The sequence below is a fragment of the Orcinus orca genome, chromosome 20, assembly GCF_937001465.1.
Source record: "Orcinus orca chromosome 20, mOrcOrc1.1, whole genome shotgun sequence".
Classification (NCBI taxonomy): Eukaryota; Metazoa; Chordata; class Mammalia; order Artiodactyla; family Delphinidae; genus Orcinus; species Orcinus orca.
The window spans coordinates 47,394,562-47,421,671 of record NC_064578.1 but is presented as its reverse complement, the minus strand read 5'-3'; the positions used below and the strand labels follow the sequence as shown (position 1 = coordinate 47,421,671).

Below are 27,110 nucleotides of genomic sequence, written 5' to 3'. Positions count from 1 at the left end.
CATGAAGCCAAATGCAGAGACATAGTTTATTCACTACCTGCTGACCACCTCTCACTCTGAGTAAGTTCCACAGGCTGACCTGCCACGTCCACCCCCAGCCCTGAGGGGCTTCCAGTCCTGGAGGTGCCCTTGCCCAGCCCCTGGGAGAAGACCCTGTAACTAAAGGCGAAGAAGGGGCTGACCAAGGCCCCACCAACGTTAACAGCATGGAGAGGCAGGAGCCGCCCCAAGTGCTGCCCTGGCCGCCTCTGCCCTCAGAGGCAGAGTTGGCGTAGGTGGGGATGGGCCAAGTGGCCTCACTTCTCGAAGTGATCCAGGGGGTAGTGTTCCCCATAGGCCTGGAGATGACGGGCCAAAGACTCCTGCTGCTTGCGGAGCTGGGTAGGCATCTCCTGATACACATCTGAGAAGAGCAGGCTGGGGCTGGGCTTCAGCTTCCGCTCGGCCTGCTCAAAGGCCTCCATCACCTGGGGGACAAGCGGCAGTGGGCAGGCAGCCGACCTCTCACCCAGGAACCTGCTTCCTACCTGTGGGATCCTGGCGAGGGGTTAACACCCTGAGCCTCAAGTTCCCACGTGGACAATAGAAATAGTGGTGACGGGCTTCCCTGGTGGCACAGTGATTAAGAATCCGCCTGCCAATGCGGGGGACAAGGGTTCGAGGCCTGGTCCGGGAAGATCCCACGTGCCGCGGAGCAGCTAAGCCCGTGAGCCACTACTGAGCCTGCGCTCTAGAGCCCACGCGCCACAACTACTGAAGCCCGCGCGCCTAGAGCCCCTGCTCCGCAACAAAGAGAAGCCACCACAATGAGAGGCCCGCACACTGCAACGAAGAGTAGCTCCCGCTCGCTGCAACTAGAGAAAGACTGCACGCAGCAACGAAGACCCAGGGCAGCCCAAAATAAATAAATTTAATAAATTAAAAAGAAAAAAAAAATAGTGGTGACAACTGATGTCCCAAATCCCAGCATCTCCATCCTTAGCAGAACCAGGCACTATACTAAGAGTATGGAATCGATTCAGCCTCTCAGCAGCCCTAAGAAGCAGGCAGCTCAGAGGTGAGGAAACCGAGGCACAGAGAAGGGACATGCCCACGATGACGTGGTCAGGGGCAGAGCCAGGAAGCACATGCTGCCCGACACCAGGGTCTGCCCTGCCCACTGGGCCGCAGTGCTTCTGGTGTCTGATGACCAGGGCCGAGGAGGGCAGTGCACAGACTCTGGCGGACACTTACACCCCATCTGGATCAGATGCAAACCCTCAGACAAGCTCCTGAGGTGGGTGCCCCAGTATCCCTCTTCAGAGGCGGAGGAGCTGAGGGCAGAACACGGCTAAGGTGCACGTGTCCTGGCATCATGACATTAGAGACATCACCAGGGTTATCCCCGAGGCTGCCAATTCAATGGCCCCCAACCCCCAGCCTCCCCATCCTTCCAGGGTTCTCCGTGACACACCATCCCGGAACACGACCCCTGGGGTGGTTTCCAACGGAGGGTGGCCCTTCCTCACCTTCTTGCGGGACTGCTTCCTCCAGGCCTTCTCCTGCTCATCGTCCCACCAGCCACAGCTCTGCAGGTAGTGCCTCAGCCGGGAGATGGGGTGGTCCTGCTTGTCCCAGTAATTGACCTCGTCCACTGAGCGGTACGCTGAGCTGTCGTCGCTGGTGCTGTGGTGCCCGATCCTACCAGCGGGAGGGGGACCCAGGGTCAGGCTGGCGCCCCTCAGGTGAGGGTCAGGAAGGAACGGGGGGGACTAGGGGAGAAGGCGGGCAATGGAATAAAGGCCGGAAGGGGCTACACGGTGCAGGGCAGTGGGGTTGTACCGCGGGGACGGTGATCCACGTGGGGGAGGTGCTGAGGACGGCAGTGGTCGAGGCTGGGGGCCGACGGGGGCGGGGGCGGGGGGCGCGGCAGGCACCTGTAGGTCATGGCCTCAATGAGGAAGGGCTGGTTCTCCGCCACGGCCCGCCGCCGGGCCTCCTTGGTGGCGTTGTACACAGCAAACACATCATTGCCATCCACACGAATGGACAGGATGCCGTATCCGGGGCCTCGAGCCGCTGTAGGGACAGGGAGGCAGGTCAGGCCCCAGGGCTCAGGTGAGACAGGAGCAGGGAGTGGGGCGAGAGGGGAGGAAGGAGAGGGCGCAGGCAGAGCGGGGAGCAGCCCCCAGGGCCCGTACCGATGCCATCCCCGCGGTACTGCTCAGAGGTGGGCGTGGAGATGGCATAGCCGTTGTTCCGGCAGAAGAAGATGATGGGGCACTCGAGGGTGGCGGCGAAGTTGAAGCCGGCATGGGCGTCCCCCTCACTGGCCGCGCCCTCTCCGAAGTAACAGATGATGACCCTGTTGGCGTTGGCCCGCTTGGCCGCGTAGGCTGCCCCCACCGCTGCAGGAGCAGAGACACGCGTCTCCCTGCACTCATACCCTCCCCGCGTCCACACCCTCGCACCCCAACCCGGGGCTCCGGCCCTCAGGCTAGCTGTTGCCAGGCTCTGAGGGGAAAGAAAACACCTGAGCCGCCCCCCCCACCCAGAAGTTGCCCCGCCCACAGTCTCCTCCCGTCGGCTGACGGCAGCTCCATCCTTCCATCCTTCCAACTGCTCAGGCCACGAACTTCAGCATCTTTGACTCCTGAATTTCTGTCACGCCCCCATGCCCACTCGGCCTTCAAAACGGAGCCAGAATCCGACCCCTTCTCCCCATTCCCTAACCTCTCCCTGGTGGTCCCAGCCCCACCTCTGGCCCGAGCAGCCTCCTCCCCAGCCCCCTGCTCCTCCCACCCAAGCTGTTACCCTCAGGGCAGCAGCCGAGCCGGCAGGTGGTTCTGCAGCGGACTCCTCCCCCTCCCCCAGCTCGGGGCCACTCTGGGTCAAAGTGTCTTCAAAAGTCGACAGCCTGAGACCCCACCTGTGCGCACCCCTCCCTCCACACCTGCCCCGCTGGCTCCTCCTGGCACCTCGGACACGTCACCGAGCAGGCACCTGCCTCCACATCCCGAGTGGCTCCCTCTCTCACTTTCTGGTCTGTACTGTCACCTGGTGACAGCTGTCCCCACCTTCCCCCATCAAGAACCGCTCCCTCTCAGCTTTACTTTTCCCTGTGGGCCTTGTCACCCCTGACACACTCCATGTGTTACTTCATCCTGTTTATTGTCCGTCTCTCCCACCAGTGTCAGCAGCAGGAAGGCTGAGGTTTTTGCTGCCTCTGTTCAAGGCACCTAGAATGGCACCCAGCACACAGCATGGACTCCGTACACTGGCCAACTGAGTGACTTAACTGGTCACCCAAATGGAAGATGAGGGCCAGGCCCCACCGTATGGAAAGCCTACGAAATGGAAATCAGTGAAAATGCTACCTCTTCCCAGAAAGCTGCCCTGTCCGCCTCCCACCTCAGACACAAACCGCTCCTGTTCCCAAATAGAACACACCGGGTGAACGTGCCCAGGGCCCTCTGACATGCCAGGCACTCTAAGCCCTGTACACATCAGTTCACGTGTCTGCCCTGGAGCAGACTGACCCTCGACCGAGTGCAGGCTCCACAGGGCGGGGGCGGGGGCTGTCCACATCCATCTTTGCACTGTGTGGCCACAGCCCTCCCCCGGCGGGGCTGCTTCACAAGCAGTCACCTTTAACAGGAGCCACACCAACTGCGCTAAGCATCGTGGACTTGCGGAGTAAGCTTTAGGGGAGTCACTCAGGACAGAGGCAGGACAGGGCCGGGGTGGAGAACCCAGGCTCTGGAGCCACATGGTCCACGATTTGAGTGCCTCCTCTTCTTGCTACCTGCCGGGTGACCTTTAGTAAAGAAGCTGGCACACGCTCAGTCCCACGCAGCTGGCTGTGCCGGTGAACGGACACGGGCTGGGCACAAGCGTGAGAAACTGACAGCGTGACTGTGCTCAAACCTGCCGAATGGGGCGAAGACGCCACTAGAGCCCTCCTGCGAGGGTCCCAGACAAGAGAGGTGTAAGTCTAGAGCCCAGGCCAGCGCTAGGACCGTGGCGCCACCAGGAAGCCCCCGGAAGGGATGGAGGAGGCTAGGGCCCAAGCAGGGTAACGACTCAGACTGTGTGTGCGGGCCCGGGGCGTGCATCCTCACCCTGAGGGATCTGCGTGGCCAGTGGAGAGGAGATGGTGACGAAATGGCGCTCCCTGCAGCCATAGTGGACGGGCATCTGGCGCCCCTTGCCCAGGTCGCTCACGTTGCCGTAGCACTGGGCCATGAACAGTTCCAGGGGATAGTTCCGGTACATGAGCACGCCTGGTGCAGGAGAAGGCAGGGTTACCGTGGCGGGTGGTGTGCGGGACAGGCCAACCCTGTGAGGGCCCCTGGGCCAGGCCCTTCCTGCCCGGGACCCGTTCCGCTGACTGTCCTACAGCAGGGAAGGCGCGTTCGGATGCTCATAGGGACCAGGCGGGTGCAGGAAGCAGGCGGGCAGAGCAGAAAGCACAGGCCTGCCTAAAGCGGAGGCTGCTGTTCAAACCAACTGATCTCTGCCCAGGGAGGCAGGTGGTCCTGCTTTTCAAAAGGAGCAATCCAGCGTGCTTTTTTTGGGGGGGCGCTAGGGGAGAGGAAGGGAAGCTACCTGATTTTTAAGAGTTTCCACTAATTCATCTACTTAAAAAAAAATCATCATATGAACCAAAAAGAAGTATGGGCCGTGCTCACGACCTGTGGACTAGAGAGGAAATATTCAAACCTGCTCATGGCAGTAAAATCCTTTCTTCAAACAAAACCCCGGTGGATGCCCACCTCATCATCAAAGGCGCCACAAGGCCACACCTCTCTGACGCGAGCTTCGCACTAGCTGGCTCACACAGCTGGTGGGGCTGGCAGGGGTCCCTTGCGGCCGCTCCAGTGGGAGGTGGGCAGGGGCCTCCACTCTGCTGTGAGGGGAACCGACACAGGCTCCAAGGTTTCCGGCACTGAGGACAGCTCAGTGAGCGCTGCCGTTCTCAGTGCCCTTGTTCTCCCCACTTCACAGGAGACACAGTCACATGGGGAGTAGCGGCCCAGTCAGGACTGGGACAAGCGGGGCCTGCCTTTCCTCCCTGCCCCTCACAGGACTGGGACAAGCGGGGCCTGCCTTTCCTCCTTGCCCCTCACAGGACTGGGACAAGCGGGGCCTGCCTTTCCTCCTTGCCCCTCACAGGACTGGGACAAGTGGGGCCTGCCTTTCCTCCCTGCCCCTCACAGGCGCCTCGGCAGCTGTCTGGATGCAGGGCCTTCCGTGACCCTTGGTGCAGGACGGCTCACTCCTGCAGAGGCGGCTGGGGCCCAAACAGCCCCCATGTGCAGAGCCCAGCGGCCGCCCGTAACTCCAGGACCCTCGCTCCAGGCCCTGCATGGAGCCCTCCCCAGAGAGATCCCCTCAGCAGAAATAGTGAGAAGCGCTTAGCAAACGTGGCAGGGGCCTGGCTCGCGGCCCAATGCCCAGGCAAACCTAATGATGCGGAACCACGGACGGTATCACAGGGCATCTGCTCCCCTGGAGCATGTGGGGTGGGGGGGTCTGGTGCAGCTGAGACAGTAGATAGTCTGAGAGCAGACTGGAAGGCTGTGCTGGTCCCGGGAGCGCTCTGGGCAGCCTGCCTGGCCAGGCCACACCTCCCCACTGAAGAGCTGTCCCCGGGTGAGAGGCCTTGCTCACGACACCGCCTCTGACTCCGAGTGCTCACCCCACGCCAGGCCCTGTGCTGAGGGCTTTACGTCATCTGCCCTCTGAAACCCCTCAACAACCGTCTTGGGAGGGTTCACTGTCTCCCACAGTAGATGAGGAAACTGAGGCAAGGAGCAGTTAAGCAACCTGCCCAAGATCGTGCAGCACCTGAGAGGAAGGGTCAGATCTGGCTCCCCTGCTGGGCCCCATACCAACAACTGCTGTGGAACCCCACCCTCAGCTCCCCGGGCTCATTCCTGCACCCCCAGTCTCTCCTTAACACTCATCCGTTTTCTTCATTCCTAGTCGTCGCTCCTTCCATCCTCTCCCTCATTCACTCAGAAGTTAGCCACTCCCAGGCTGGAACACGCCCACCCATCTGCCTCGGCTGTGGCTGCGTGAAGGACACGGCACCTGGGAAGAGGCCAGCTCGGCCTGAGCTCACTGCAGGCTTGCGGCAGCCCCACAGCGCAAGGGGTTGCCATCCCATCATAATCTCTATTTCAAAGATGAGAAAACTGAGGCTCAGAGAACGGAAGTGACTTGCCCAAAATCGAATAACTGGTCACCAGCAGGGCATGGAATGGTCAGGAGCACAGGCTCTTAACTACAATACTGCCAGGCCTCCGCGGAGGGGAAGCACCCTTAGGCCTCTCTGGCAAGGTGCCGCTCCTAGAAGAGCACATTGGTAACTGATGTGGGCCTCGCCTTCATAGCAGGAGGGACTGGGCCTGACGAGTCTCGATGGGGACCACAGACCCAGGTCCCTGGCACCTGCTCCACAGGGCCGGGCCACGGGCAGACGTACCTGCCTCCCGGTACTGGCCAAACACCAGGTCCGTGCTGTCCAGGGCTGCTGCACTCCCCACGTGCGTCCCCTCCTCACCATAGTTGGTCATGTAGAAGGATATCCGGCCCTGGGGGTGGAGGAGGGCCCAGAGGGCAGGTTCAGTTAGACTGGGCAATGCCAGAGAAACATCTGAACACTGACCGACTTCCGACCACTCTGTGGTTCAACAGATGCTTCCTGGAGGCCGGCTCTGGGCCAGGCCGCGCTGGCGTCCCTGCCTTCACAGAGGAACCGCCAGGTTGGTTACAGCCAGGGTGATGGGGCTGCGTGATGGGGGCTGAAGGGGTACCCGCCCCACTGTGGAGGGGCATCGAGGAGCAATGCCTATGCCGAGCAAAGGTAGGGAGGGTGGAGGTTTCCAGGCAGAGAGAACAAGAAAGGCCACGAGGTCAGAAGGGCTGGGACACAAAGTGGGAGGCGTGGAGAACGACGAGGAGGGAGAGAGAGGCAGGGAACGACGTATCCGGACTTTACCCTGAGGACGACGGTAACCCGCCAACAGTTCTCAGGGGAGAGATGTTTTAAAAATGTCTCTCAGGCTACCACGTGGGAACGGATGGAGGAGACAGGAACGAGTGCCAAGTGCCAGGTGGGAGGGGGCGCGGCCTGGCCTGCTGGTGGCAGGCGGCAGGGAGAGGATGACTGAGAGTCTTGAGAAGCAGAGTGAGCGGTGCAGGGAGCGGCAGCCCCCGATGGTTCGCTACAACGGGGCCCAGGGCAACTACCTTCTCCTGAGCCCCCTTATCCCAGAGCCTGGAAAAATATGTTCCCAGCCTCCCTTACAGTCAGAAGTGGCCACAGGACACAAGTTCTAGGCAGAGAATTAAGCGGAATTCTGCTTTTGCTTTCTTGATAAAAGAGGTCACTGCAGCTGCTGCCGCCCCTTCTCTCCAGGTTTGCACACAGCCATGAAGCCTGGACCTGTGGCAGCCATCTTGTGAACGTGAGGCAAGAAGCAGGGGCCGAAAGCCAAGTCGCCCACGATGGTGAAGCAGAAAAGAAGTCTGGGTTCCTGACGGTGGTGCTGAGCGGCAGAATGGATTTCTAACTAAATACCTAAGGGCAGAGTGAATGAAAGGGGAAAGTGATAGTGAGGGGGTGGGAGGGGACAGGGAATGCCAGTAGGTCTCCAGTTTGGGCAAATGGGTGGAGGGCGGTACCGTCACTGAGAAATGGCCTAAGGGCGGAAGAGGAGCAGGTCCGGGAGGAAGGTGCTGAGCTCAAGCCTGGATGGGCTGAATTTGGTGAGGGACACCCAGGGTGAGAAGCCAAGCAGATCGGGGGCTAAGAGGTGAAGTCTGGCTGGAGATCCGGGAGGCCTGGCACAGAGATGGAGGTAAGCAGGACAGTATGTAAGGTAAAAATGGAGCCAACCGGGTCAGCAGCTGCAGGACGCCCTGTGCCCAGGCCTCATGTGTTCCGCAGGGGCCTCCTGTCGCAGGGGGGGAACCACAGATGAACACCACTTTCTTCCAAGTGGGGAGCCAACTGAAAGCAATGAGTGGGGCGGATGCTGGGTGCTGAGGGCCTGGCAGGGCTGTCGAGGTTGGTGTGGGGAGGAGCCTGAGAGGGGGGCCCCCTGAGGAAGCAGGACCTGGGCTAGGGGCAGAGGTCCCTGGTTGCCTACCCAGTATCAGATCCCTCTTCCTCTTTGCTAGCAGATCTCATTCCACCACAGACAGCACCTGCCCGGACTAAACGACTACTTTCCCAGTCTCCCTTGCAGCTGGGAGTGACCGATGAAACGTGTGATGTTTTTTGGTGGGGCTGCCTGGAAAGTTCTATAAATGTGGGTGTGGGGAGACAGCTGGGCGGTGCCATGCTTGACCTTCCACCTTCCTTCTGCCTCCTGCCTGGAGCGAGGCGTGACGGAGGGGGCTCCAGCAGCCATTTGGTTTATGAGGGGCCCTGGAGGCTAGAAGCCAGTGCTGGGTATCCAGTGACATTGTGGTACCACCACACCAGCCCCGACCACCTGTTTTCACATTTCTTTCATGCAAAAGAAAAAACCTATTAATCTGTTTAAACTACTGCTTTTATTTCTGTTGGGATGGGGGCTGCTGGGATAACCCTAGCTAAGGGAGGCTGAAACCTGAGGGCTGAGCTGATCTTACTGAGGGTTCCCTGTGTCAGCCAACGGGCGAGGGGCTTTACATGCCGGGTCTCACAGAATTCCCACCCCCACCTGGTCGGGTGGGGTGGGGTGGGTTCTGTCGTTATTTCTATGTTTTAATACACTAAAGAAACCGAGGCAAAGACAAGAAGAATCACCTGCCTAAAGTCACGTTTCTGACTGGACCCACGTCTGCCAGGTTCCAAAGCCCCCGTCTGCGCAGACAACCCAGGGGTCAGGAAGGAGCCCGGCCATGTGAGAGAGGGTGGGAGGGGTGGCCTGGCACTGAGGCCATGCAGAGGGGAGCAGATGGCCCAGGCCACAGTGAATGGGAGACAGGGTGGACAGGAAGGGCAGGTCTTGATCCTGTGGACGGTAGGAGCCAAGGGAAGTTTCTGGGCAGATGGAGAACCCACACGTAGTGCTCCTGTGAGCAAGAGAACCAGGGAGCTGGCTGCCTGCCTGACCTGCTCGGAACTGTCCTCAGTGGGCCTTGTGCTTCCAGTGCACAGTGGGGTCACAGTGGGGTCACCTGGGGGCCTGATACAAGTGCAGACTGCCAAGCCCATCCCCACTCCTGAGGACGAGCCTGCCCAGCATTCTTCCCACTTTCCTAACAGGAACCCCATGCTCCTGCTCTCCGTCTCCGCAGCCTGGGAGGGACGGACTCCAGGCCTCTGCGCCCTTGGTTCCTGGGGATGGGCACGTGGCCGCGGCTTGGCCGGTCAATCACATGGGCTGGCTCAAGGGGGGGTCTGCGACCAAAGCCTGGCCAATAAGCATCAGCTCTGGGCCTTTTCCTGGAACATTAGGGACCAGACATTCTCTTTCCACTGCTAAAGAGAAAGGATAATAATTGCAAGACTGGTATCCACGACAAATGCCAGTTTCACTGTTCCTAAGGCCACTACACAGGCCACCATCAATCCTCACAGCAACCCCATAAAGTAGCTAGAGACGAGAAAACTGAAGCACTGAACGGCTAAGCAACTTTCCCAGGGCCACAAAGCTAGAGAGTGACAGAATGTGGACTCGAACTGCAGTCTAGCTCCACAGCCCGTACCCTGAACCCTTTCTCTGCCACCTCTCCGTGAATCTGGAGCCTCCAGAGACCACCGCAGCTTGAGAATGAAGGAAGCCAAGGCAAAGGGGAGCCGAAAAGACACTCAGAGAGAAACACGTCTGAAAACATGTCTTGAGCCCGCTGGGTCCAGCTGTGCCTGAAACAGGGCCTTATGGACCTGCAGTTAGCCGAGTCACCCAATTCCCTCTTTGCTGACGCTGCTTTGACTGGGTCTCTGTCAGCTGATGCTAACACAGCTGAGTGCCCCACCGCAGCACAGTGGACACGGGCACTCCCGGAAGCACCGAGAGCCACCCTGCTTCTCAGGACTGTGAGCGCCTGACAGGAAGGGGAGTCCAGTCTTCTCCTGCCTGCCCTCTCCCAGCACAGCTAAGCCCCCAGCCCGGCGTACAGCAGGCTTTCCGTGATCTGGTCCACCCTGCTGCCCTTGGGCAGGACCCTCCCACCCTCTTCCTCCAGAGCCCCAGCAGAACCCCAAGAACTCTAAGGACCTCAAGACAAGGATCTCCATTGCACTCCCTCCTCCTTGCGAGCTGTCTTTTGGCCCAAACACAGGTAGGGGGACCTCAGGTAACCCCACGCCCCTCTCCCCAGCCCGTGCCCATGCACCTGTCTCTGGGACTCATAGAGGATGCGGTCCATGGTGTTGAGCAGCGTCATGGTCTTGTAGAACTTCAGCACCTTCTCCTGGGGCAGCTGCAGATGGAGGCACAGACATATGTGGGCCAGTTGGGACCAGAGGGGAGGAGACGGACAAGGGGCCTGGGCGTGGAGGCACAGGGTCGGGGGGAAGCGGCCTCTCACGTGGGGATCCTCGCTGGGGTTGATGATCTGGCCCTGCCGGTCCATGACGCGGTAGATGGGGATCCCAGAGATGACATTGGGCTGGATGAACTCGAGCTTGTCTATAAACTCCGCCGAGGCCCCTGGGAACTGGGGCTTGTCATCCAGGGACGAGAAGTGCTGCTGCTGCCTCTGGGGATGCTGCGGAGAGAAGGCGGGGGAGAGGGGGGAGCAGACACCCATGTCAGGAGCAGCAGAGGCTCTGCAGGCTCAACCCCGCAGCGGCAGGCAGCACGGCCTGGTGATTAAGCCACCACAGCCGCGGTGGGCTCTGGGGCCTGATGCACAGGGTCTGAATCCCGGCTCGGCCACCTTCCCAACATGTCACACGTTGGGCAAGTTCCTACAACTGCTTCGTGTCTCAGCGCTCAGCTGTAAAATTGGGGTGAAAAATCATAATATCTATCACACAGGGTCGCTGTAAAGGTTAAATAATCTAATAAAGTGGCAGGCAGCTCAAGAACCAGTAGCTATTATTATCAGACGCCCAAACTCCTCACCCTGGCATTCAAGGCCTCCCCAGGGCTGACCACCGCTACCCCGTCCTCTCCATCTCCCACGGCTACCACAGACACACACACACCGCTGCACAGCGACCTCCAGTCAGCCAGAAGGGCTCTTTACTGACCCCTCTACCCACAAGGAGGCCACCCAGCTTAGAGCTTATGTCTGTGAGCCCTTAAGAGTCAGCCTGCCAAGTTCAAATCCCTTGCTGAGTGACCATGGGAACGGGACTTCCCCATTTCAAGTCTCCCCTTTCTCAACCTGTTAAATGGAGAACACCGCATGGAAACATTGCGCGGCTCAAACAAAATCACGTGTATAGAACGGCGAGCAGAGTGCTTGCATGTATAGTAAAGGCTCAGAAAGATGCCGATCATCGTTTCTCCCACCGCATCTCTTGCTCTCGTCTCTGTACCAGAAGCCTCTTTCCCCACCACCTGGCAAACTGCTCCACACACTTTGCCACCCTCTCCACTCCAGTTCAGGAGCCCAGACTGACTCATTCAACAAATATCTGAGCACGTGCTCTGTTCCACGGCCTGTGCTGGGTTCCGGGGACCTAAGAGAGGCAAGACACCTGTCCCTGCCGCCCAGCAAGGAAGACAGAGGTTCAACAAGTAACGCTGAGCGGATGAGGGTGATGCGTATTCTCCCAGGAGAAGCCATGGGGTGAGAGCAGAGTGGAAAGAGGGTAAGGTTCCCCTGAGGAAGTGATATGAGAGCTGGGACCTGAAGGATATCTAGGGGTTAGAGAAAGAGCATTTGAAGCTGGGGTAACGGGACACACAAAAGGCAAACAGTGAGCAATGGCATGTCCCTTCTGGACCTGGGAAGGAGTCCCGTGGAAAGCATCACACCCCCCTGGCTGAGAGGAGGCCTGTTGGGGAAAGCCCAGGAGAAGCCTACACATGCACCAGGAGGGGAACCAATTCCACTTCTCAGCACTTGAGCTAGAATGCCCTGAACTAGGCTGAGCACTGCAACGGTGCCCCTGTAGTAAGCCTTTGCCGGGCACCAGGCTGAGGTCCGCGTGCAGAACCCTCACTGAGTCCTCAGAGCACATCTGTGAGGCAGAGTATGTATTGCTGTCCTTCAGACGAGGAAGCCCAGGTTCAGGCAGGTAACATAACCGCCCTGCACCAGGCCCCAGGGCTAAAACAGATAAGTCAGAACTGGGCTTCCAACCTGGGCAGGGCTGACACCCAGACCCCGAAACCCAGGCCCCGAACCCCAGCCGCCACTCTGGCCCACTTTGTACCCATCTGCATCTTTACTTTCCACCGGTCGCCAGGTTCCTCTCAGCTCAGTAACTGTGGCTTCACTTCCAATAGGTGCTAAAGAAGAATGTCTGGGCTTGTCGTGAGCTGGATCTCACACACGGGTGCTCAAATGTGTTCCCCGCCCTCCCTCCTTTAATTGCGGCAAAGAGCCCTTCCCGGGTTCCAGCAGGGGAACGTGAACCTGTGTGCGTTTATCTGCATTTGTGATTGTGAGGATATAAAGGAAATTATACTCCCAACGGCAGGGCGGGCCCAGGCCTGACAACAGCACGGCAGCGGCCCAAGCGGCCCAACTCTTGCAGACCCTGCTTCCGCCTTCTGAGCGCTCACGCGGCCGGACCCTTCCATTCACCTGGAGGATCCATTCCTCTCATGTGTATCTCCCACACACATCACAAGCTCCAGCGAGGCAAGAAGCATGTCCACATTGGTTTACAGAGCACACACTTCAACAGCCAATTACTGACCGAACGGATGAATGAGCGGTTAAGTTCACTGGCTTAGTTAGAATCAGACTGACCTGGATGACCTGGGTTCCAATTTCTCAGCTCACTGCACAGCCCTCTGCAAAACACCGTGTCTCTGAATTTCCTTATCCGAGAAAAGGCTGCAGAGGGCTGCTGCAGAAAGTTCCTAAGGCACACGAAGGGTTCAGCAAAGGCACAGGACACGTTACATGCTCAAAAATTGGTAAAAGAGGAAAAAACCCAAAATCTAGGGTCAGGAAATGGGAAAAAGGAAACTGACTGGCACCCTGGGAAGATGGGGAAAAGAGGAGCTGGGGAGAATGGCTGACTGCATCTCAAGACTGTATTGTAATTCCAGACCGAGGCCCCAGCGGACACTCCAGAGACAGGCTGAGACACGGGAGATGCCATCTGGGGAGGGGCTCTAGGACCGGAGGCCAGGGGCCAGGAGGACAGGGTCATGGGGCTCCGAACAAACCCTGGTGTCAGGGCAGGACTGTCTGCCTCCAGAGGCTGGAGAGCTACAGTCAGGGTACACTGATGCCCCCTGTACCCTGGAGTTGGGCTTTGGCCATGCCCACTCTTCCTGGGCCTGTAGAGATGAATGTGGTACCTACCCCACGGTTACTGTGTTGATTCCTTGAGCTACCAAAGGGATCGGCACAGTGCCTGGCCCTGAGGAAACGCTCCATAATGGGAGTGGGTGGTAAAATGCCTGCAGAGGGAATATGTGTCTCCACCCATTTTCCCTTCCTTTTGGTGGGGGAGTGGGTTTGTCCTGGTGGCAGTGACCTACAAGGGCAGAAGCTGCACAGATTTACACAAAGCCTTGAAGCCACGCTCTCTCCTACCACACAGGACACAGACGCCTGTTCTGGAAGGCCAAGGTCTGCCCCACACGTACTGGGGTGGCCCCTCCTCGAGCCACTCCCTACGGGGCCACAGTTAAGGGCAGGGACTCTGAGCTGACTGCTGCCTTCGGGAGTGTAAGTACAGCTCCCGGAGCATCAGTTTCCTCATGTGTAAACCAAGGGCGGTATGAGCATCTATCTCACAGATGGTCCTGATTTTTTTTTTTACAGTGCTTGTTTTTTTTTTTTTATTTATTTAATTTATTTATTTTTGGCTGCATTTATTTATTTATTTATTTATTTCGTTGCTGTGCGTGGTCTTTCTCTAGTTGCGGCCAACAGGGGCCACTCGTTGCGGTGCGCAGGCTTCTCATTGCGGTGGCTTCTCTTGCCGTGGAGCACGGGCTCTAGGCGCGCAGGCTTCAGTAGTTGTGGCATGAGGGCTCAGTAGTTGTGGCTTGCGGGCTCTAGAGTGCAGGCTCAGTAGTTGTGGCACACGGGCTTAGTTGCTCCGCGGCATGTGGGATCTTCCCGGACCAGGGCTCGAACCCACGTCCCCTGCATTGGCAGGCGGATTCTCAACCACTGGGCTGCCAGGGAAGCCCGGTCCTGAGGATTTAAAGAGCCCCTGGGTGTACAGTGCTCAGTCCAGTGCCTGACACGTAACAAACACTCGATAACTATGACTAGCTAACAAGTGTACTTGATGACTGTAGCGGTCAAACAAGTCATCATTGAATATTTGCTCCAAGTCAGGCCCTGAACTGAGGGCTGGGGACAATGGGGAGAGACGGATGACAGACACTGAACACACAAGTCATAGTCAGGAGGGGCGATGTCGGAGGAGGCAGGATTGCAGAGAGGTTAGTTAACACACAGGCAGGGTAGGATGAGGGCTGGAGAGCCAAGAGGCCTGTGTTTGAATCCTGGCTCTGTCCCTTTCCAGCCACGTCACCTTGGGTAGGAGACTGTCTCCCTGAACCCGCGTCCCCTTGTGGAAATAAGAGTTTCTATTTCACTGGCTGGTGGTGAGGCGGGTATAAAGCACCTGCTGTAGCTCGAGGAGGAAGACTTTCACTAGCTGCATCACATGCAGCAGGAGGAAAAGCTTCCTGGAGAAGGCGGAGCGAAGCCGAGGCCTGAGGGACGAGCAGGGGTGAGCCAGGCAGAGGCTGGGGGGAGAACACGTCAGTCCTTGGGAAGGACAAAGGCTCTGAGGCAAGAGGAGAGATCCTGGCACCCTGGAGACCACCTGGCTGTAGCACGTTAACCACAGCAGTTAACTACGTGCCTCGGCGCCACACCAGGCACCTGCTGTATGGTGCCTGTGACTCACTGAACCTGCACGGCACCCAGGTGAAGCAGGCGCCATGACCACACCTCCGTACCACACAGGTGGCCCCGAGGCTCAGAGGGGTTAGGTGACTTGGCCGTGACCCAGGGAGATGATGCGCAGCGGTGTCAGCATCTGAAGCCAGGCAGCCTGCCCACTACAGGGCAGCTGGAGAGAAGAGCGGGGTCCAGCCCAGAAAGGCTGTGTGGATGGTGCCAGGTAACCGAGTCCTCGGAAGCTAGGACAGCTGAGGCCAGCCAAGCCTGCTCTCTCTCTGGAGTCTGAGGCGCTCTGCCTCAAAGAGTGCAAAGCTGACCCTGGCTTTACTTCCAGCTCAGGAATGTCAGTGACCTCATCAGCGGCCTCCCCTTCCAGGGGGATCCGGCTGGGGAGGCCAGGGAAGTGTGGAGATGCGTCAGGCTTTCTCTGGCCTCAGGGACCCGGCGGCTTTAGCAGCACTAAGCTCCCCAGCCACTGAAGATGGGAAGCATCCTTTCCCTGCATCAGTCAAGGCCACGACAGATTCACTGTTCCTGGGGGAAAGCAGCCGCCGCCATTTCTTGAGCCCTTACCGAGCACATGGATGTACGTGTGAGTGCTTCCTAAGAGCTGCTTCCTTTCACCCTCAGCGTATCTCTCTGAGGGAGGTACTGCTATTGTCCCTGTTTTACACATTGAGACCGGTCATGGGGTCAGGAAAGCTCCTCTGAGGAAGTGAACTCTCAGCCTGACACCTGAAGGACCATATCCCTACAAAGGCCTCCGGGTGGGAGGAGCTCATCCAAGGAAAGGGGAAAACGGCCAGTGGGGCTGAAGGGCAGTGAAGGGAGGGCATGATGGGGGCTGAGGTCGGCTCTTCCCACCAGCCCCAGGCAGAGTCTGATGATACACACCATGTCTGGACTAAGCAGGATGTTGCAAGACCTGAACCGAAGCCCTACCCCTTCTCCTCCTGGCAGCCTGGTACTGTGGAAAGAGACTAGGCTTTGGAGTCCGGAGCTCCAAGTTCAGACCTCACCTCTCTGAGCTTCAGTCTCCTCCCCTGTAATAGAAGAAAACTACCAGTACATACCTTGCAGTATGGCAGTATTAAATACAATAATGAAAAAAATAAAAAAATACAATAATGGTGTCAGTTGGCACTATAAATGATAAAGTGCTTCATTAAGACTAGCCAAGGACTTCCCTGGTGGCGCAGTGGTTAAGAATCCGCCTGCCAATGCAGAGGACACGGGTTCGAGCCCTGGTCCGGGAAGATCCCACATGCCGCGGAGCAACTAAGCCTGTGCGCCACAACTACTGAGCCCGCGTGCCACAACTACTGAGCCCACGAGCCACAACTACTGAAGCCTGTGAGCCTAGAGCCCTGCTCCGCAACAAGAGAAGCCACGACAATGAGAAGCCCGTGCACCGCAATAAAGAGTAACCCCCCGCTCAATGCAATTAGAAAAAGCCCAACGCAGCCATAAATAAATAAATAAATTTATTTTAAAAAATTAAATGAGAACTTCAATTCCTCTGTCACGCTAAGCCACATTTCCGGTGCTCAGCAGCCACGTGTGGCTAGTGGCTACTGTACTGGACAACATAGATTTAGAACACTCCAATCATTACAAAAAGTCCTATTGACCAGATCAGGCTCAAAATCTTTGACTAAATGCTACTACTCCTTCCCTCCCCTCAAAAAAAAAAAATTTCCTTTTTAAATCTTAAGAAAAAACAAGTGAGGGGCTTCTCTGGTGGCGCAGTGGTTGAGAGTCCGCCTGCCGATGCAGGGGACACGGGTTCGTGTCCCGGTCCGGGAAGATCCCACATGCTGCGGAGCGGCTGGGCCTGTGAGCCATGGCCACTGAGCCTGCGCGTCCGGAGCCTGTGTTCCACGACGGGAGAGGCCACAACAGTGAGAGGCCCGCGTACCGCAAAAAAAAAAAAAAAAAACAAGTGAAATACTTAAAAGTGGAGAAGAAAAAACAGGGACTCTAAAAATATAAACGCAAAACGTAGAGACTCTGAAAGACCTCCTGCTCCCAACCCAACCCGCCAAAAAAAAAAAAGGAGGAGAAGTAAGCGTGAAGGGCAGCAAGGAGACTGAGCCAGGAAGGAAGCCGATTTAATCAGTCATGAATGACCCTTCCCTACTCCTGCCCCAGTCCAGCCCACCCCCACCGCGCAGGCCCAACCAATGGGCTCTAGGGAGCTCAGCTGTGGGGAATCTGACGGCTCAAAAACAAAACAAAACAAATCTGACCGAGAACAGCCCAAAGGCAGGGACTCTCTCACCTCCATCTTGCTCCAGCAGCCCTTCGGAAATTACCTGCTTCAACTCCCTTCCCAGGTGTCCCCACACTTCACTCCCAGCCCATCTTCTTGCCCCCATTTCTCTCCCTAGCTAGAGCTTCTTCCCACAGATTCTATCTTCCCTTCCCAATGGTTTGGGCATCAGACGGTCAGGCCCAACCCTACAAGATCTTGATAGATTTCCCGCCAAGGCCCTCACCAATCCAGACCCTCCCAAGGTCACTTCCTTTCTTCTTCCCCCATCTCCGAGGCCAGTTTCTGTCCCTTCCCTCCACCCTCACTTTCAACAGCGGCCAACATTCTGATTGCACTCGTCATATACCAGGTCCTGTTTTTAGCACTTTACACATTTAAGTTACACAACCCTAAGATGGGGCCATTGTTAGCATTTTACAGAGGGGGAAATTAGGTCCAGAGAGGAGCAGTCCCTTGCCCAAAGCTACCGAGCTGGAAAGTGGCAGATTAGGGACATGGTGCCACATGGTCTAGCTCCTGAGCCCATCTTCTTAACCACGACTCTCTTATGTGCGAAATCTTAGTTCACTGCTTTTCTCAGCCCCCGGCCTCTCTCCTAAATAGCGGCTTCTAACTAGATTTCTGCTGTGTGAGCTAGCAATTAGCAGCATCAACTTAACACTTTTGACGAGAAACAAGGCATTTCTCAAGTGTTTCTAAGAAATGTGGGCTAAGTGCTCTGTCTGGACCTCTCTCCCCCCGCCCCCGCTCCCACTCCCTCATTAATTCAACAAATATTTATTGATCATCTTCTCTGTACAGTCATCAAAACCGACAAGGCATTCTATCGGGAGCACAGGATCAAACGACTTTTTTACGCAATTCACTTTAAAATCAGAGTTGGAGCAAAGGGCACCATAAAAGTCCCTGATGGGAAACCTGATCTCTCTTTTCTCCTCCTTGAAGGGGGGGAGTCTTTACCGAGAAGAAAGTCTGTCCCTTACAAAGGCAGTTTTCTCCAACCACTGAGAGGAAAGGTCACACCTCCCCCGCCCGCGTCCTCCAAGCGGCCTCCCCTGGGCAACGGCGGCAACTAACAAGAAGCTCCCTCGCTCTCTCCAAGTTGTCTCTCTCCTTCAGGGTTACAAAGAGGCTGCCTGGCTTTTCTCCTCCTAAGGAACTGGAAGTTCTTCCCTTGGGTGTCCTCTCCAAGTGGTTCTCCCAGCCCTTGTCCCTTCTGGAAAAGCCCTTCCTCCACTCCCTAGAGGGACCCCCACACTCTGAAGACAGAGTAAACATCCCTATACCTCCTTGGAGAAAACTCCCCGTTGTCCCAGATACTCACTGATCTAGCCAGCCCACGAGCCCCTGGCCGCCGCAGGAGGAGAAGGCCAACCCGGCCCAAGCCTCGACTTGATCCCCAGACCCTCGCCGCGGCAGCCGCCACCGCCATCTTTGCTAACAGTCCCTCGCCGATCCGCCCCTCCACGGCGAGCTTGGGGCTGCCACTTCATAAGCCTGACGCAAATGCCAGCATCACCCTGTCAAGAAACCACCTGCTACTAGTCCTGCGGTCTCTAGGGCACATATGCAGATGGATAAAACAATCTAGCTTCCCCAAAATTACTCTGACCGCCTCATCGTCGTTGTTCCTGTAACAGGCAAAGAAGAGGGCAACCTGACCAGAGCCTCAGGGTTTCAGGGCCCGGGGACCTCGGGTAGGACCAAGGCCCTCCCTCTCTTCGCTTCTGTCCAATGGCTTTCCTGGACTTTCGAGGCGGGAGTGGGAGGGACCAAATTGTTAGTAAACGCGGAGCCACGTGCGGAAGCTGATCCTGGAGACGCCCCCTCCCCCGCCCCGGGTCGGCGCGTGCGCACTAGGTACGCAGTCTGTAAGCAAGCCCGCGCTTCTGGGCAGAAGCGACAATCCCGGCTGCACGTGGGCTCCGGGGCGATGGAGGGAGTGATGCAGACTGAGACTAAGATCCGCGCTGAGTCTGGAATAGAGTCCGGCCCTCGGGGTCCCGGTTGTAGCCTCCGGAACTTTGCCTGCGAACAGAATTTGTTGTCCCGGCCCGATGGCTCGGCCTCTTTCCTGCAAGGTAGGAACTCACCCAGGTCGTATTCGTTTTAGGGCGCGGTTACAGTGTACTGTGCTAGCTGGTAAATATTCCTCCTGGACTGGTGCATTTCTTGCCGGGGTGGATACTACTGCATACATATACCTCTCCCTCCAGACTAGCCGGGAGAAGGTATTTCCACTTTGGTAAGTACTCAGAATGAGGGAGGGGCAGACTTCCTCTTAAGAACGAATACTCCAGAATAGGGGAAATCTCCTTACCCGGGTGTCTCCCTTGACTAGGTTCCTCCCCCGCCTCCCACACACGCACCCTGCGTCCATACATCCCGGGGTGAGGCAAACCCCTTTGTTCGCATAAATACCCGGTAGACTGGCAGATCACCACTAGCGGTTTAATAACTCCCTGGACCCGTGGCAGATCTTCTACCGAAGTAGATACTTATCAGATCGAGGGTGGTGTCCCCAGCCCCACCCCCACCCATTGGGTAAATATCCCTTTGATTGGGATACACAACTCTTTCTATATCCCTAAGATTGGGGCAGGTCTTACCTATTAGGTAAATATCCCCTTCCCCTAGCTAAATAATTCTCAGACTAGACTCACCTCCCTGACCCCGGGAAATATTCCTTTGGAGACAGGCCTAAGGATCACCCCCATAAATGCTTCAGGCCCTGCCTTAGGGCATTACCTCAGACCCAGGTACAGAACCTGCTTTCATTCATTCCTTCATTGAACACACGTATTTTTGCTAGCACTGAGAATACATGGATAAAAAATTTTTTTAAATCCCTGCCCTAATGGAGTTTACGTTCTAGTCAAAGAGACAGACAAAAGATAACTAAGTAAAATATATAGTAAAATGCTGTGGAGAAAAATATAGTAGGGAAGAGGATTAGGGTGTGCCAGAAAGGGTTGCAGTCTTAATTAGAATGGTAAGGAAAGGCCTCACTGAGATGGTACCTTCTGAATAAAAACCTAAAGGTAAGGGAGCAAACCCTAAAGAGATCAAGAGGAAAACTTACCAAGCATTGGGAACCTCTGAGGCCAAAACTTGCTTGGTGAGGAATAGTCAGGGAACAAGTGTGGCTGCAGCAGAGACAGGAGGCGGGAGGGAGGTAAGGAGGCCTGCCCGTCATGTAAGGCCTAGTGATTGAGAATGGAGCCATGTGACATGATCTGAATATATATTAACAGAATCTCTCTGGCTGCACTGTTGAGGTTAGAGGGGGAAAGGGGGAGGTAAGGGTGGCTCAGACCAGAGTGGAAGCAGTGCAGGGGGTGAGATTCTGAAGGGAAAACTGACAGATTTTGCAGATGGTTTGGTTTGGGGATATGAAAAAAAGGAGTCAGGGATAACGCGAAAGTTTTTTTCCCAGATCAGCTGTGCTAGGAGAAGATGAGTTCAGTTTGGAACATTAAATTTACAACGCATAGTAGACATCCCCGTGGCAGTGTGGACTGGGCAGTAGTACATACAAGTCTGGAATTTGGAATCCTTCGGCTATAAATAGTATTTCAAGCTACCGATTGGTAAATGGTATTTCAAGCTACCGATTGGATGGGATCACCAAGAAAATTAGTATAGATGGAGAAGAGAAGCAGTCCCAGGACTAAGCCCTGGGTCTTCTAGCTTGTGCAGAGCTAGGAAAAGACACTGAGAAGGAGAAGATAGTAAGGTAGGAGGAAAACCAAGAGAGGGCGGTGACCTGGAGCCCAGAGAAGAACGTGTTTGAGCTGTAAGGGCCAACCAACTGCATCAGTCCTACTGAGAGGCTGCATCACGTGAGGATGGGCTAGACCTGTGGGTTGACAACTTGGACGTATGTCATTGGTGGCGCAGTCAGGAGCTGTTCTGGTGGAGGGATGGGGTCAAGGAGGAAAAGAAAGAGTCAGTGAGTGGAGACAGCTATTCAGGAGCTTTGCTGTAAGAGGACCAGGTAAATGGGGCAGGAGTTAGATGGATGTGGGGTCCAGAGGGGAGGGACTCTTGTGCTCACTGGAGTAACAGGAAGGAAGGCCCCAGTGTGGCTCTTGTTCTGCTTGGATAATTTCCCCCTTCGGGTGCATTCTCCTGGAGCCTGGAGCCGGGAGAATCCCCTCCATTGTGTGGCAGCTCCTCCCCGCCAACCCCAGGGGAAAAAAGGCCTTTACCCGAGACCTCCCCAGGGCTTAGCTCTCTTGCTAAATGCAGATGCCTGGAGTTTCTTAGCGCTTAAGAAATACTGAGCCCCTTTTGTGTTCTAAAACCCCAAAGCCCAGGACCCTGGAGCAGGGTCCTTTGCAGATCTTCAAAAGTGTGTCCCACATGCTTCTGGCCTCAGAATCTCTGATGAGGTTAAAAATGCAAACCCCAGAACCTACCCACTCCCAACTAAGGCTGGCCTTCTCCATTTTTGAATTAATTGCTGTGGTGAGTCTGATTGCAGCCCAGTGTTTTGAAGCTTTGCTGGAGCTCCGTTTCTTCCCACTGCAGGTTGCAGGCCCAGCTACACAGTAGAATGGCCTGTGGAGCTCTGAGGCTGCTGGTGCCTGAGCCCCAACCCCCAGCAATGGAATTAGGCTCTCTGGGGGAGGGACCTGGGCATCAGTATCTTTTAAAGCTACGCAGTGAGTCCGTTGTGCAGCCAGGGTTGAGAACCACTGCGTCATTCGTGGTTATTTTTAACTGCAATAGAGTAGAAGATATCAGAGTATATCAAAGCAATAACGGTAAGAGTTGTTTTGTGAGGCTTTTGTTCCATTTACGTGCACACAGATTTGGGTGAGTTTTAGGTCCTGCTCTAAAACGTATTTCTTATTGGGAGTTAGGGTCAGGAAAGTTTGCAAGCTGCTGCTGAGGTCCAGTCTCCTCATTCTGCAGATGGTGAAACTAAGGCCCAGAGAAGTGAGCAAAATCGGCTGGGGTTACAGGGCCTGGAGGAAATAAGCAGGCGTCAGGCCCCACCCCCAGATATTTATCTCTTTCTCAGGTGTCCCGACTGCTGCACAGTTTGGGGATGTGAGCCTGAGGGAAGAGAGCTGGGCTAAGGGAAGCTTTGGATGGAGAAGTTGGGACCAGCAGCAGTAAGAGGGAGAAAGTTGAGCTCTCAGGAAGAACTTCCCATTAAAGTTTCTAGTAATAGCTAAAGTCTTTTGGGCACTCGGCACTTACAGGCACAGTCGTAAGTGTTTTCTTTTTATCTCATGTAATCCTCACAGCTGTGAGGGAGGTACTGTAGTTATCCCCATTTTACAGATGAGGAAGTGGAGGCAGAGAAATGAAGCAAGTGCTCAAAGAATCACTGCCAGCAAATGGTGAGCCCCAGTGAGGGTGATGTGGGCAACCCTGGCCACCTGGCTCAGGGCCCACAATGTTAAGTGCCAGGCGTTGGGCCCCAGAGGCAGGGAAGATTTGGGTGAGGCCTCCCATGCTGTCTCCCCAGGCGATACCTCCGTCCTGGCAGGCGTGTACGGGCCAGCAGAGGTGAAAGTCAGCAAAGAGATCTTCAACAAGGCCACACTGGAGGTGACCCTGAGGCCGAAGATCGGTCTGCCTGGTAATTGGGCCTCTCACCCCGTGTCTCCCCCACTGCTTTTCCTGGTCTCCACTCCCCCCCTCCCTCTCATCATCACCCCTCAGCTATTTCTTTCCTTTTTTTTTTTTTTTTTTTTTGATATTTATTTATTTTGGCTGTGCCGGGTCTTAGTTGCGTCATACGGGCTCTTAGTTGCGGCAAGCATGCAGGATCTAGTTCCCCAACCAGGGATCGAACCTGGGCCCCCTGCTTTGGGTGTGCGGAATCTTACCCACTGGACCACCAGGGAAGTCCCCTGCCCCTCAGCTATTTCTGTCTCTTTCTCCAACTCTCTGCTTCTGAGTCCCTGTTTCTGTCACTTTTCTCTCTTTCTCCCTGTCTCTCTCCATCTTCACTTTCCCCTCCTCTTTCCTGGCTCCATCTCTCCTCCTTTCCATTAACCTGTTTTTCCACTCTTTTACTCTGTCCCCCTCACTCCCCAGGGCTGGGCCCACTGGGATGGGAGTGGACAGCAGCACTGGACATGGGAGCTCAGAGGTTCTCTTCCCCAGGAGGCTCCTTTGGTGGGTGCTGGAAGTGGCAGGGGTCTGGTGGGTGGCAGTCAGGCCCTGCCTCCTTCCCACTGGGACTCCTCTGTTATCCATTCAGGGTCTTCCAGCAGCCCGGACTGGGACTGCAGGCCCTTTTCCAGAGGGCTTGGGTGGGGCATATGGAGGAAGGTGAGCCAGATGGAAGGGAAGAGCCTGACAACCCCACCCCACCCCTGATTTCCCCAGGCGTAGCGGAGAAGAGCCGGGAGCGGCTGATCAGAAACACGTGTGAAGCAGTGGTGCTGGGAGCCCTGCACCCCCGCACCTCCATAACCGTGGTGCTGCAGGTCGTCAGCGATGCTGGCTCTGTATCCTTTCCCCCTAGGCCACCTCCTCCAGGAAGTCCTCCAGAATCCAAAGCCTGTGCCAGTGACCTCATCTCTGACCCTGAGCTTGGATTTGAGGCTCAACACCGGGGGAGCCCTGAGCAGGTAGAACCTTAGGTTCAGCAGCTCAGCCTTGAAAGATCGCTGTGGTTTGGGTAGAGGTAGAGAAAGGTAGAGGCCAAGGACCAGAAACAGGCATTTCTAGATGGCTTTGCAGGTGCATGGCCCTGCGTTGGGCAGACACTTCACAGATGAGGGAAAAGGAGGACTGTTGCGAACCCATTTCACAGAGGGGAGGCAATGGAGGGTCAGTGGCAGAGGTAGGACTGATTGATTGTGAAACTGGGCCCTGGGGAGGAAAGACTTGAGGAAACGGAGGTGGGGCCACCTGTCTGACTCAGGCCTGTGCTCACCTTGCACTATGCCAGGGCCACACCTCTCCCCTGGACTGTGGGCTCCCTGAGGACACCGACCCCTCCCTCTGTCACCCTGCCCATCTATCGCCTGGTAGCACTGCATGCTCTAGATACCCCAGCTCCAGGCCTGGCTCTGCCACTGCCTACTTGTGTGATCTTGGAAGGCTTCTGCCCTCCGTTTCCCTGAAGGTGCATATCTGTTGAATATCATTATGATCCCTGATTGAGGCTCAGAGGGAATACATAACTTGCTCAAGGTCACACAGCTTAGAGGTGGCAAATTCAGGTCTGGAACCCAAGGATACGTGATCCCAGAACTACTCTGCCTTTCTGTGATCAATTAGTGATGTCTGCTACAGGCACTGGCAGGGTAAATGGAGGCATGGATATGTTCTGCTGACCAGCCCTCCAGTAGAAACTCTTAACCTGGGAATTCCCTGGCGGTCCAGTGGTTAGGACTCTGCTCTCTCACTGCTGAGGGCCTGGGTTTAATCCCTGATTGGGGAACTAAGATCCCACAAGCTTCACAGTGCGGCCAAAAAAAAGGAAGAAAAAAAAGAAACTCTTAACCACTGCCTGTGGCACTCAGCTCCTGGCCTGTTGCCTGAATGCCGCCTGCATGGCACTGGTGGACGCAGGTGTGCCCATGCGGGCCCTCTTCTGTGGGGTCACCTGTGCGCTGGACTCTGATGGGACCCTCCTGCTGGACCCCACAGCCAAGCAAGAAAAGGTAGGTATGAAGGGCAGGGTGGTGAAAGGCCTTGGGCAGACACTCTTCCTCTCCTCCTCTAGGCCTCACTTCTCCAAAACAGTAGGCTTGTACCACCTCAGTCTCAGCTGGCAAGCTCTGCCCTGTTCATCTGGGAAAGTGCTAGAAACCCAACTCTAACCTGCTGAAGCAAAAAGGGAACTGATTTTAAGAGGTTCAAAAACAAAAGCAAAGGAGGAAAGAGTTTTCTCTTCCTTGGCTCAAGGTCACAGTGTGCTAGGGTTCTGGTTATTCCCAGTTATCTGCTCAGGACTGTAACAGTCACATCCAGTCGGGAAAGCAGAAACCCCTGGGGGGATTTCAGACAGAATTTAGTGCAAGGAACTAGTTATAACCGTATTGGAAGAGCTGAAGGAGCAAAAGGGAAGAAGAAAGGACACCCAGAGATTAGAAGCCGGACGCCAGCTCCTGCTCTGTACTGGTGGAGACACTGATGCAGTCAGATCTAGATGCACAGAGATGGGCTGGCTTTGCCCTGGCTGCTGAAGTCCAGAACCCACCCCATCTCCATGCCTCCTGTGGCAGGTGATATACCCCAAACTCCTGCTGCAATGAGGACCAAGATGCTCTCTCCTCCCTCCCAGTCTCCCACCAGATTCCTGGTAGAACCTAACTGGCAGGGGAATCTGGGAAGTACAGTTTGCTGGCTTCCAGCCCCAGGGGTACAGAGCACTGCAGGGAGATGGGAGGCACCGGGGAATGACCAGCACTGTGGCTGCTGCCCCTGTGGCGCAGGATACTGTGCTCTGAACCCCCTGTCAGAACCATGTGGTGGAATTTGGCATGGGTAGTGATTACTCAAGGAAGCAGGGAAGGCGTGGTATGTAGCCCAAAAAGAAAAAAATACACTTGATACGTGAGTGAAAAGCAAGCCCCCTCTTTGGGACCAGCTAAGATTGTGTCTGAGGAGAGAGTCCCAGGTCCCCCACCTTGTACCCCTCATCCCTAGGAGGCCCGGGCAGTCCTGACCTTTGCACTTGACAGCGTGGAACGGAAGCTGCTGATGTCCACCACTAAGGGGCTCTACTCTGATGCTGAGGTACCAGTGTGCAGTTGGGGGTGAATGCCAGATCCTTCCCACCCACCTGACATGAGGTCCTGTCCCAATCCTAGGAAGCTTAAGGAGGGCCTCGTCCTTGCATCCCTTCTGTAAACAGGAGTTTTCAAACTTTGTAGCCATAGAAACCTTTGTGGGAATTTTAAAGGGAAGACCAATTTATGAGAAGAGGGGCACAGGTTGAAATCAAGAGATGGGGGCGCCTTGAGGCCTCCCAGCTTCCAGCTCAGAGCTGTGCACCCCGGAACTCGGGGTGTCTGAAAAACAGAGTTTGGCACCTGTTGGGCCAAATGGTCTCCAAGAATATTTCCCACCTGGCCCTCCTGTGAATCCAGGTATACAAGGCAGTAAAGATTTGGGGTCTCAGGTTCCACGCTTTTAAGACTATTTGGAGTCACAGGGCCTGTGGCTCTAAAATTCCAATCTGGCCCCGGAGCTCAACAAGGTTGGGGTCACGTCCAGGGGTCAGGATGCCTGATGCCTTTGGTCTGAGGGCCTGGAGCTGCTGGAACCTGACCCCTGAGGCCTCTTCCCCTTGAAGGAGCCCATGAAGTGGGGAAGAAGGAAATGCACTGAGAGTAAATCCCGCTCCACCTGCCTCCCCTTGGGGGGCAGGGCTCCCGGTGAACTGGGAGGTGGGGCCTGTCAGGCCGTGTGGGTGCAGGCCTGGGCCCGCAGCACTAAGCCCCTCTCCCTTCCCAGCTCCAGCAGTGCCTGGCTGCAGCCCAGGCTGCCTCCCAGCACGTCTTCCGCTTCTACCGGGAATCTCTGCAGAGGCGTTACTCCAAGAGCTGAGGCACGCTGGGGCAAGCTGCCCCTCCCACCACCTCCAGCATCAAATAAACTGGTAGCCCAGCCCTGCTGAGAAAGTGGCTATAGCCAGCCCCTGGGCCCGGGGGGCACAGACTCCACCCCACCCCAGGAAAACACTAGTAGGATGGTGCATTTATTGACTGACTCAACTCATTCTAACAGCCCGGTGAAGTGGGACTGCTGTTACAGTGTGCAGGCCTCAGCGGTGAATGAGGCCCACGTCCCAGGTTCGAGGAGCAGTGATGTGATGGACAAATAAAATTGGTGTTTTTTGGATGGCGGATGCTATTTAAGAACAAACAGG

General features: G+C 56.1%; 2 protein-coding genes and 1 long non-coding RNA gene across 8 annotated transcripts; 2 read left to right on the top strand and 1 right to left on the bottom strand.

Annotated features, from left to right (window-relative positions):
- Positions 1–7: 7 nt before the first annotated feature.
- BCKDHA (branched chain keto acid dehydrogenase E1 subunit alpha) lies at positions 8–18,884 on the bottom strand. Of its 3 annotated transcripts, none has more exons than XM_004271245.4 (9): positions 18,585–18,826; positions 10,513–10,692; positions 10,318–10,404; positions 6,470–6,578; positions 4,101–4,262; positions 2,181–2,387; positions 1,917–2,058; positions 1,509–1,680; positions 8–467 (listed from the first exon to the last, which is right to left on the bottom strand). In XM_004271245.4, exons 1-9 carry the CDS (start codon positions 18,690–18,692, stop codon positions 297–299), a joined length of 1,338 nt encoding a protein of 445 aa, XP_004271293.1. In that variant the 5' UTR covers positions 18,693–18,826; the 3' UTR covers positions 8–296. The 3 variants fall into 3 exon arrangements, 2 of the variants coding, with proteins under 2 accessions (XP_004271293.1, XP_033286789.1); XR_004483944.2 differs by having other exon boundaries at positions 272–467; positions 1,822–2,058; positions 18,585–18,884; XM_033430898.2 differs by lacking the exon at positions 4,101–4,262 and having other exon boundaries at positions 18,585–18,834.
- Positions 7,649–8,538, top strand: LOC117201808 (uncharacterized). The gene is made up of 2 exons (XR_007474455.1): positions 7,649–7,847; positions 8,173–8,538. It is a non-coding gene; the product is annotated as an uncharacterized LOC117201808 (long non-coding RNA).
- Positions 18,885–19,041: 157 nt separating the features above from the next.
- EXOSC5 (exosome component 5) lies at positions 19,042–27,082 on the top strand. 4 transcript variants are annotated; one of them, XM_033430902.2, is made up of 7 exons: positions 19,177–19,341; positions 22,556–22,614; positions 22,743–22,856; positions 23,751–23,856; positions 24,757–24,897; positions 25,886–25,975; positions 26,696–27,082. In XM_033430902.2, exons 1-7 carry the CDS (start codon positions 19,318–19,320, stop codon positions 26,786–26,788), a joined length of 627 nt encoding a protein of 208 aa, XP_033286793.1. In that variant the 5' UTR covers positions 19,177–19,317; the 3' UTR covers positions 26,789–27,082. The 4 variants fall into 4 exon arrangements, with proteins under 4 accessions (XP_004271294.1, XP_033286791.1, XP_033286793.1 ...); XM_033430901.2 differs by having other exon boundaries at positions 19,207–19,341; positions 23,612–23,856; XM_004271246.4 differs by lacking the exons at positions 22,556–22,614; positions 23,751–23,856 and adding an exon at positions 23,612–23,733 and having other exon boundaries at positions 19,042–19,341.
- Positions 27,083–27,110: the final 28 nt, after the last annotated feature.

What these genes read in the sequence shown, in the direction of transcription:
- BCKDHA (XM_004271245.4), bottom strand. Translation starts at nt 18,692, where the DNA reads ATGGCGGTGGCGGCTGCCGCGGCGAGGGTCTGGGGATCAAGTCGAGGC. An exon ending in ACCCCAGCGAGGATCCCCAC is followed by an intron (nt 10,405 to 10,512) that starts GTGAGAGGCCGC and finishes CTCCATCTGCAG; the next exon opens with CTGCCCCAGGAGAAGGTGCT. An exon ending in TGGCCAGTACCGGGAGGCAG is followed by an intron (nt 4,263 to 6,469) that starts GTACGTCTGCCC and finishes CTCCTGCACCAG; the next exon opens with GCGTGCTCATGTACCGGAAC.
- EXOSC5 (XM_033430900.2), top strand. Translation starts at nt 19,194, where the DNA reads ATGGAGGGAGTGATGCAGACTGAGACTAAGATCCGCGCTGAGTCTGGA. An exon ending in GCCGAAGATCGGTCTGCCTG is followed by an intron (nt 22,857 to 23,611) that starts GTAATTGGGCCT and finishes TGATTTCCCCAG; the next exon opens with GCGTAGCGGAGAAGAGCCGG. An exon ending in ACCGGGGGAGCCCTGAGCAG is followed by an intron (nt 23,857 to 24,756) that starts GTAGAACCTTAG and finishes TGTGGCACTCAG; the next exon opens with CTCCTGGCCTGTTGCCTGAA.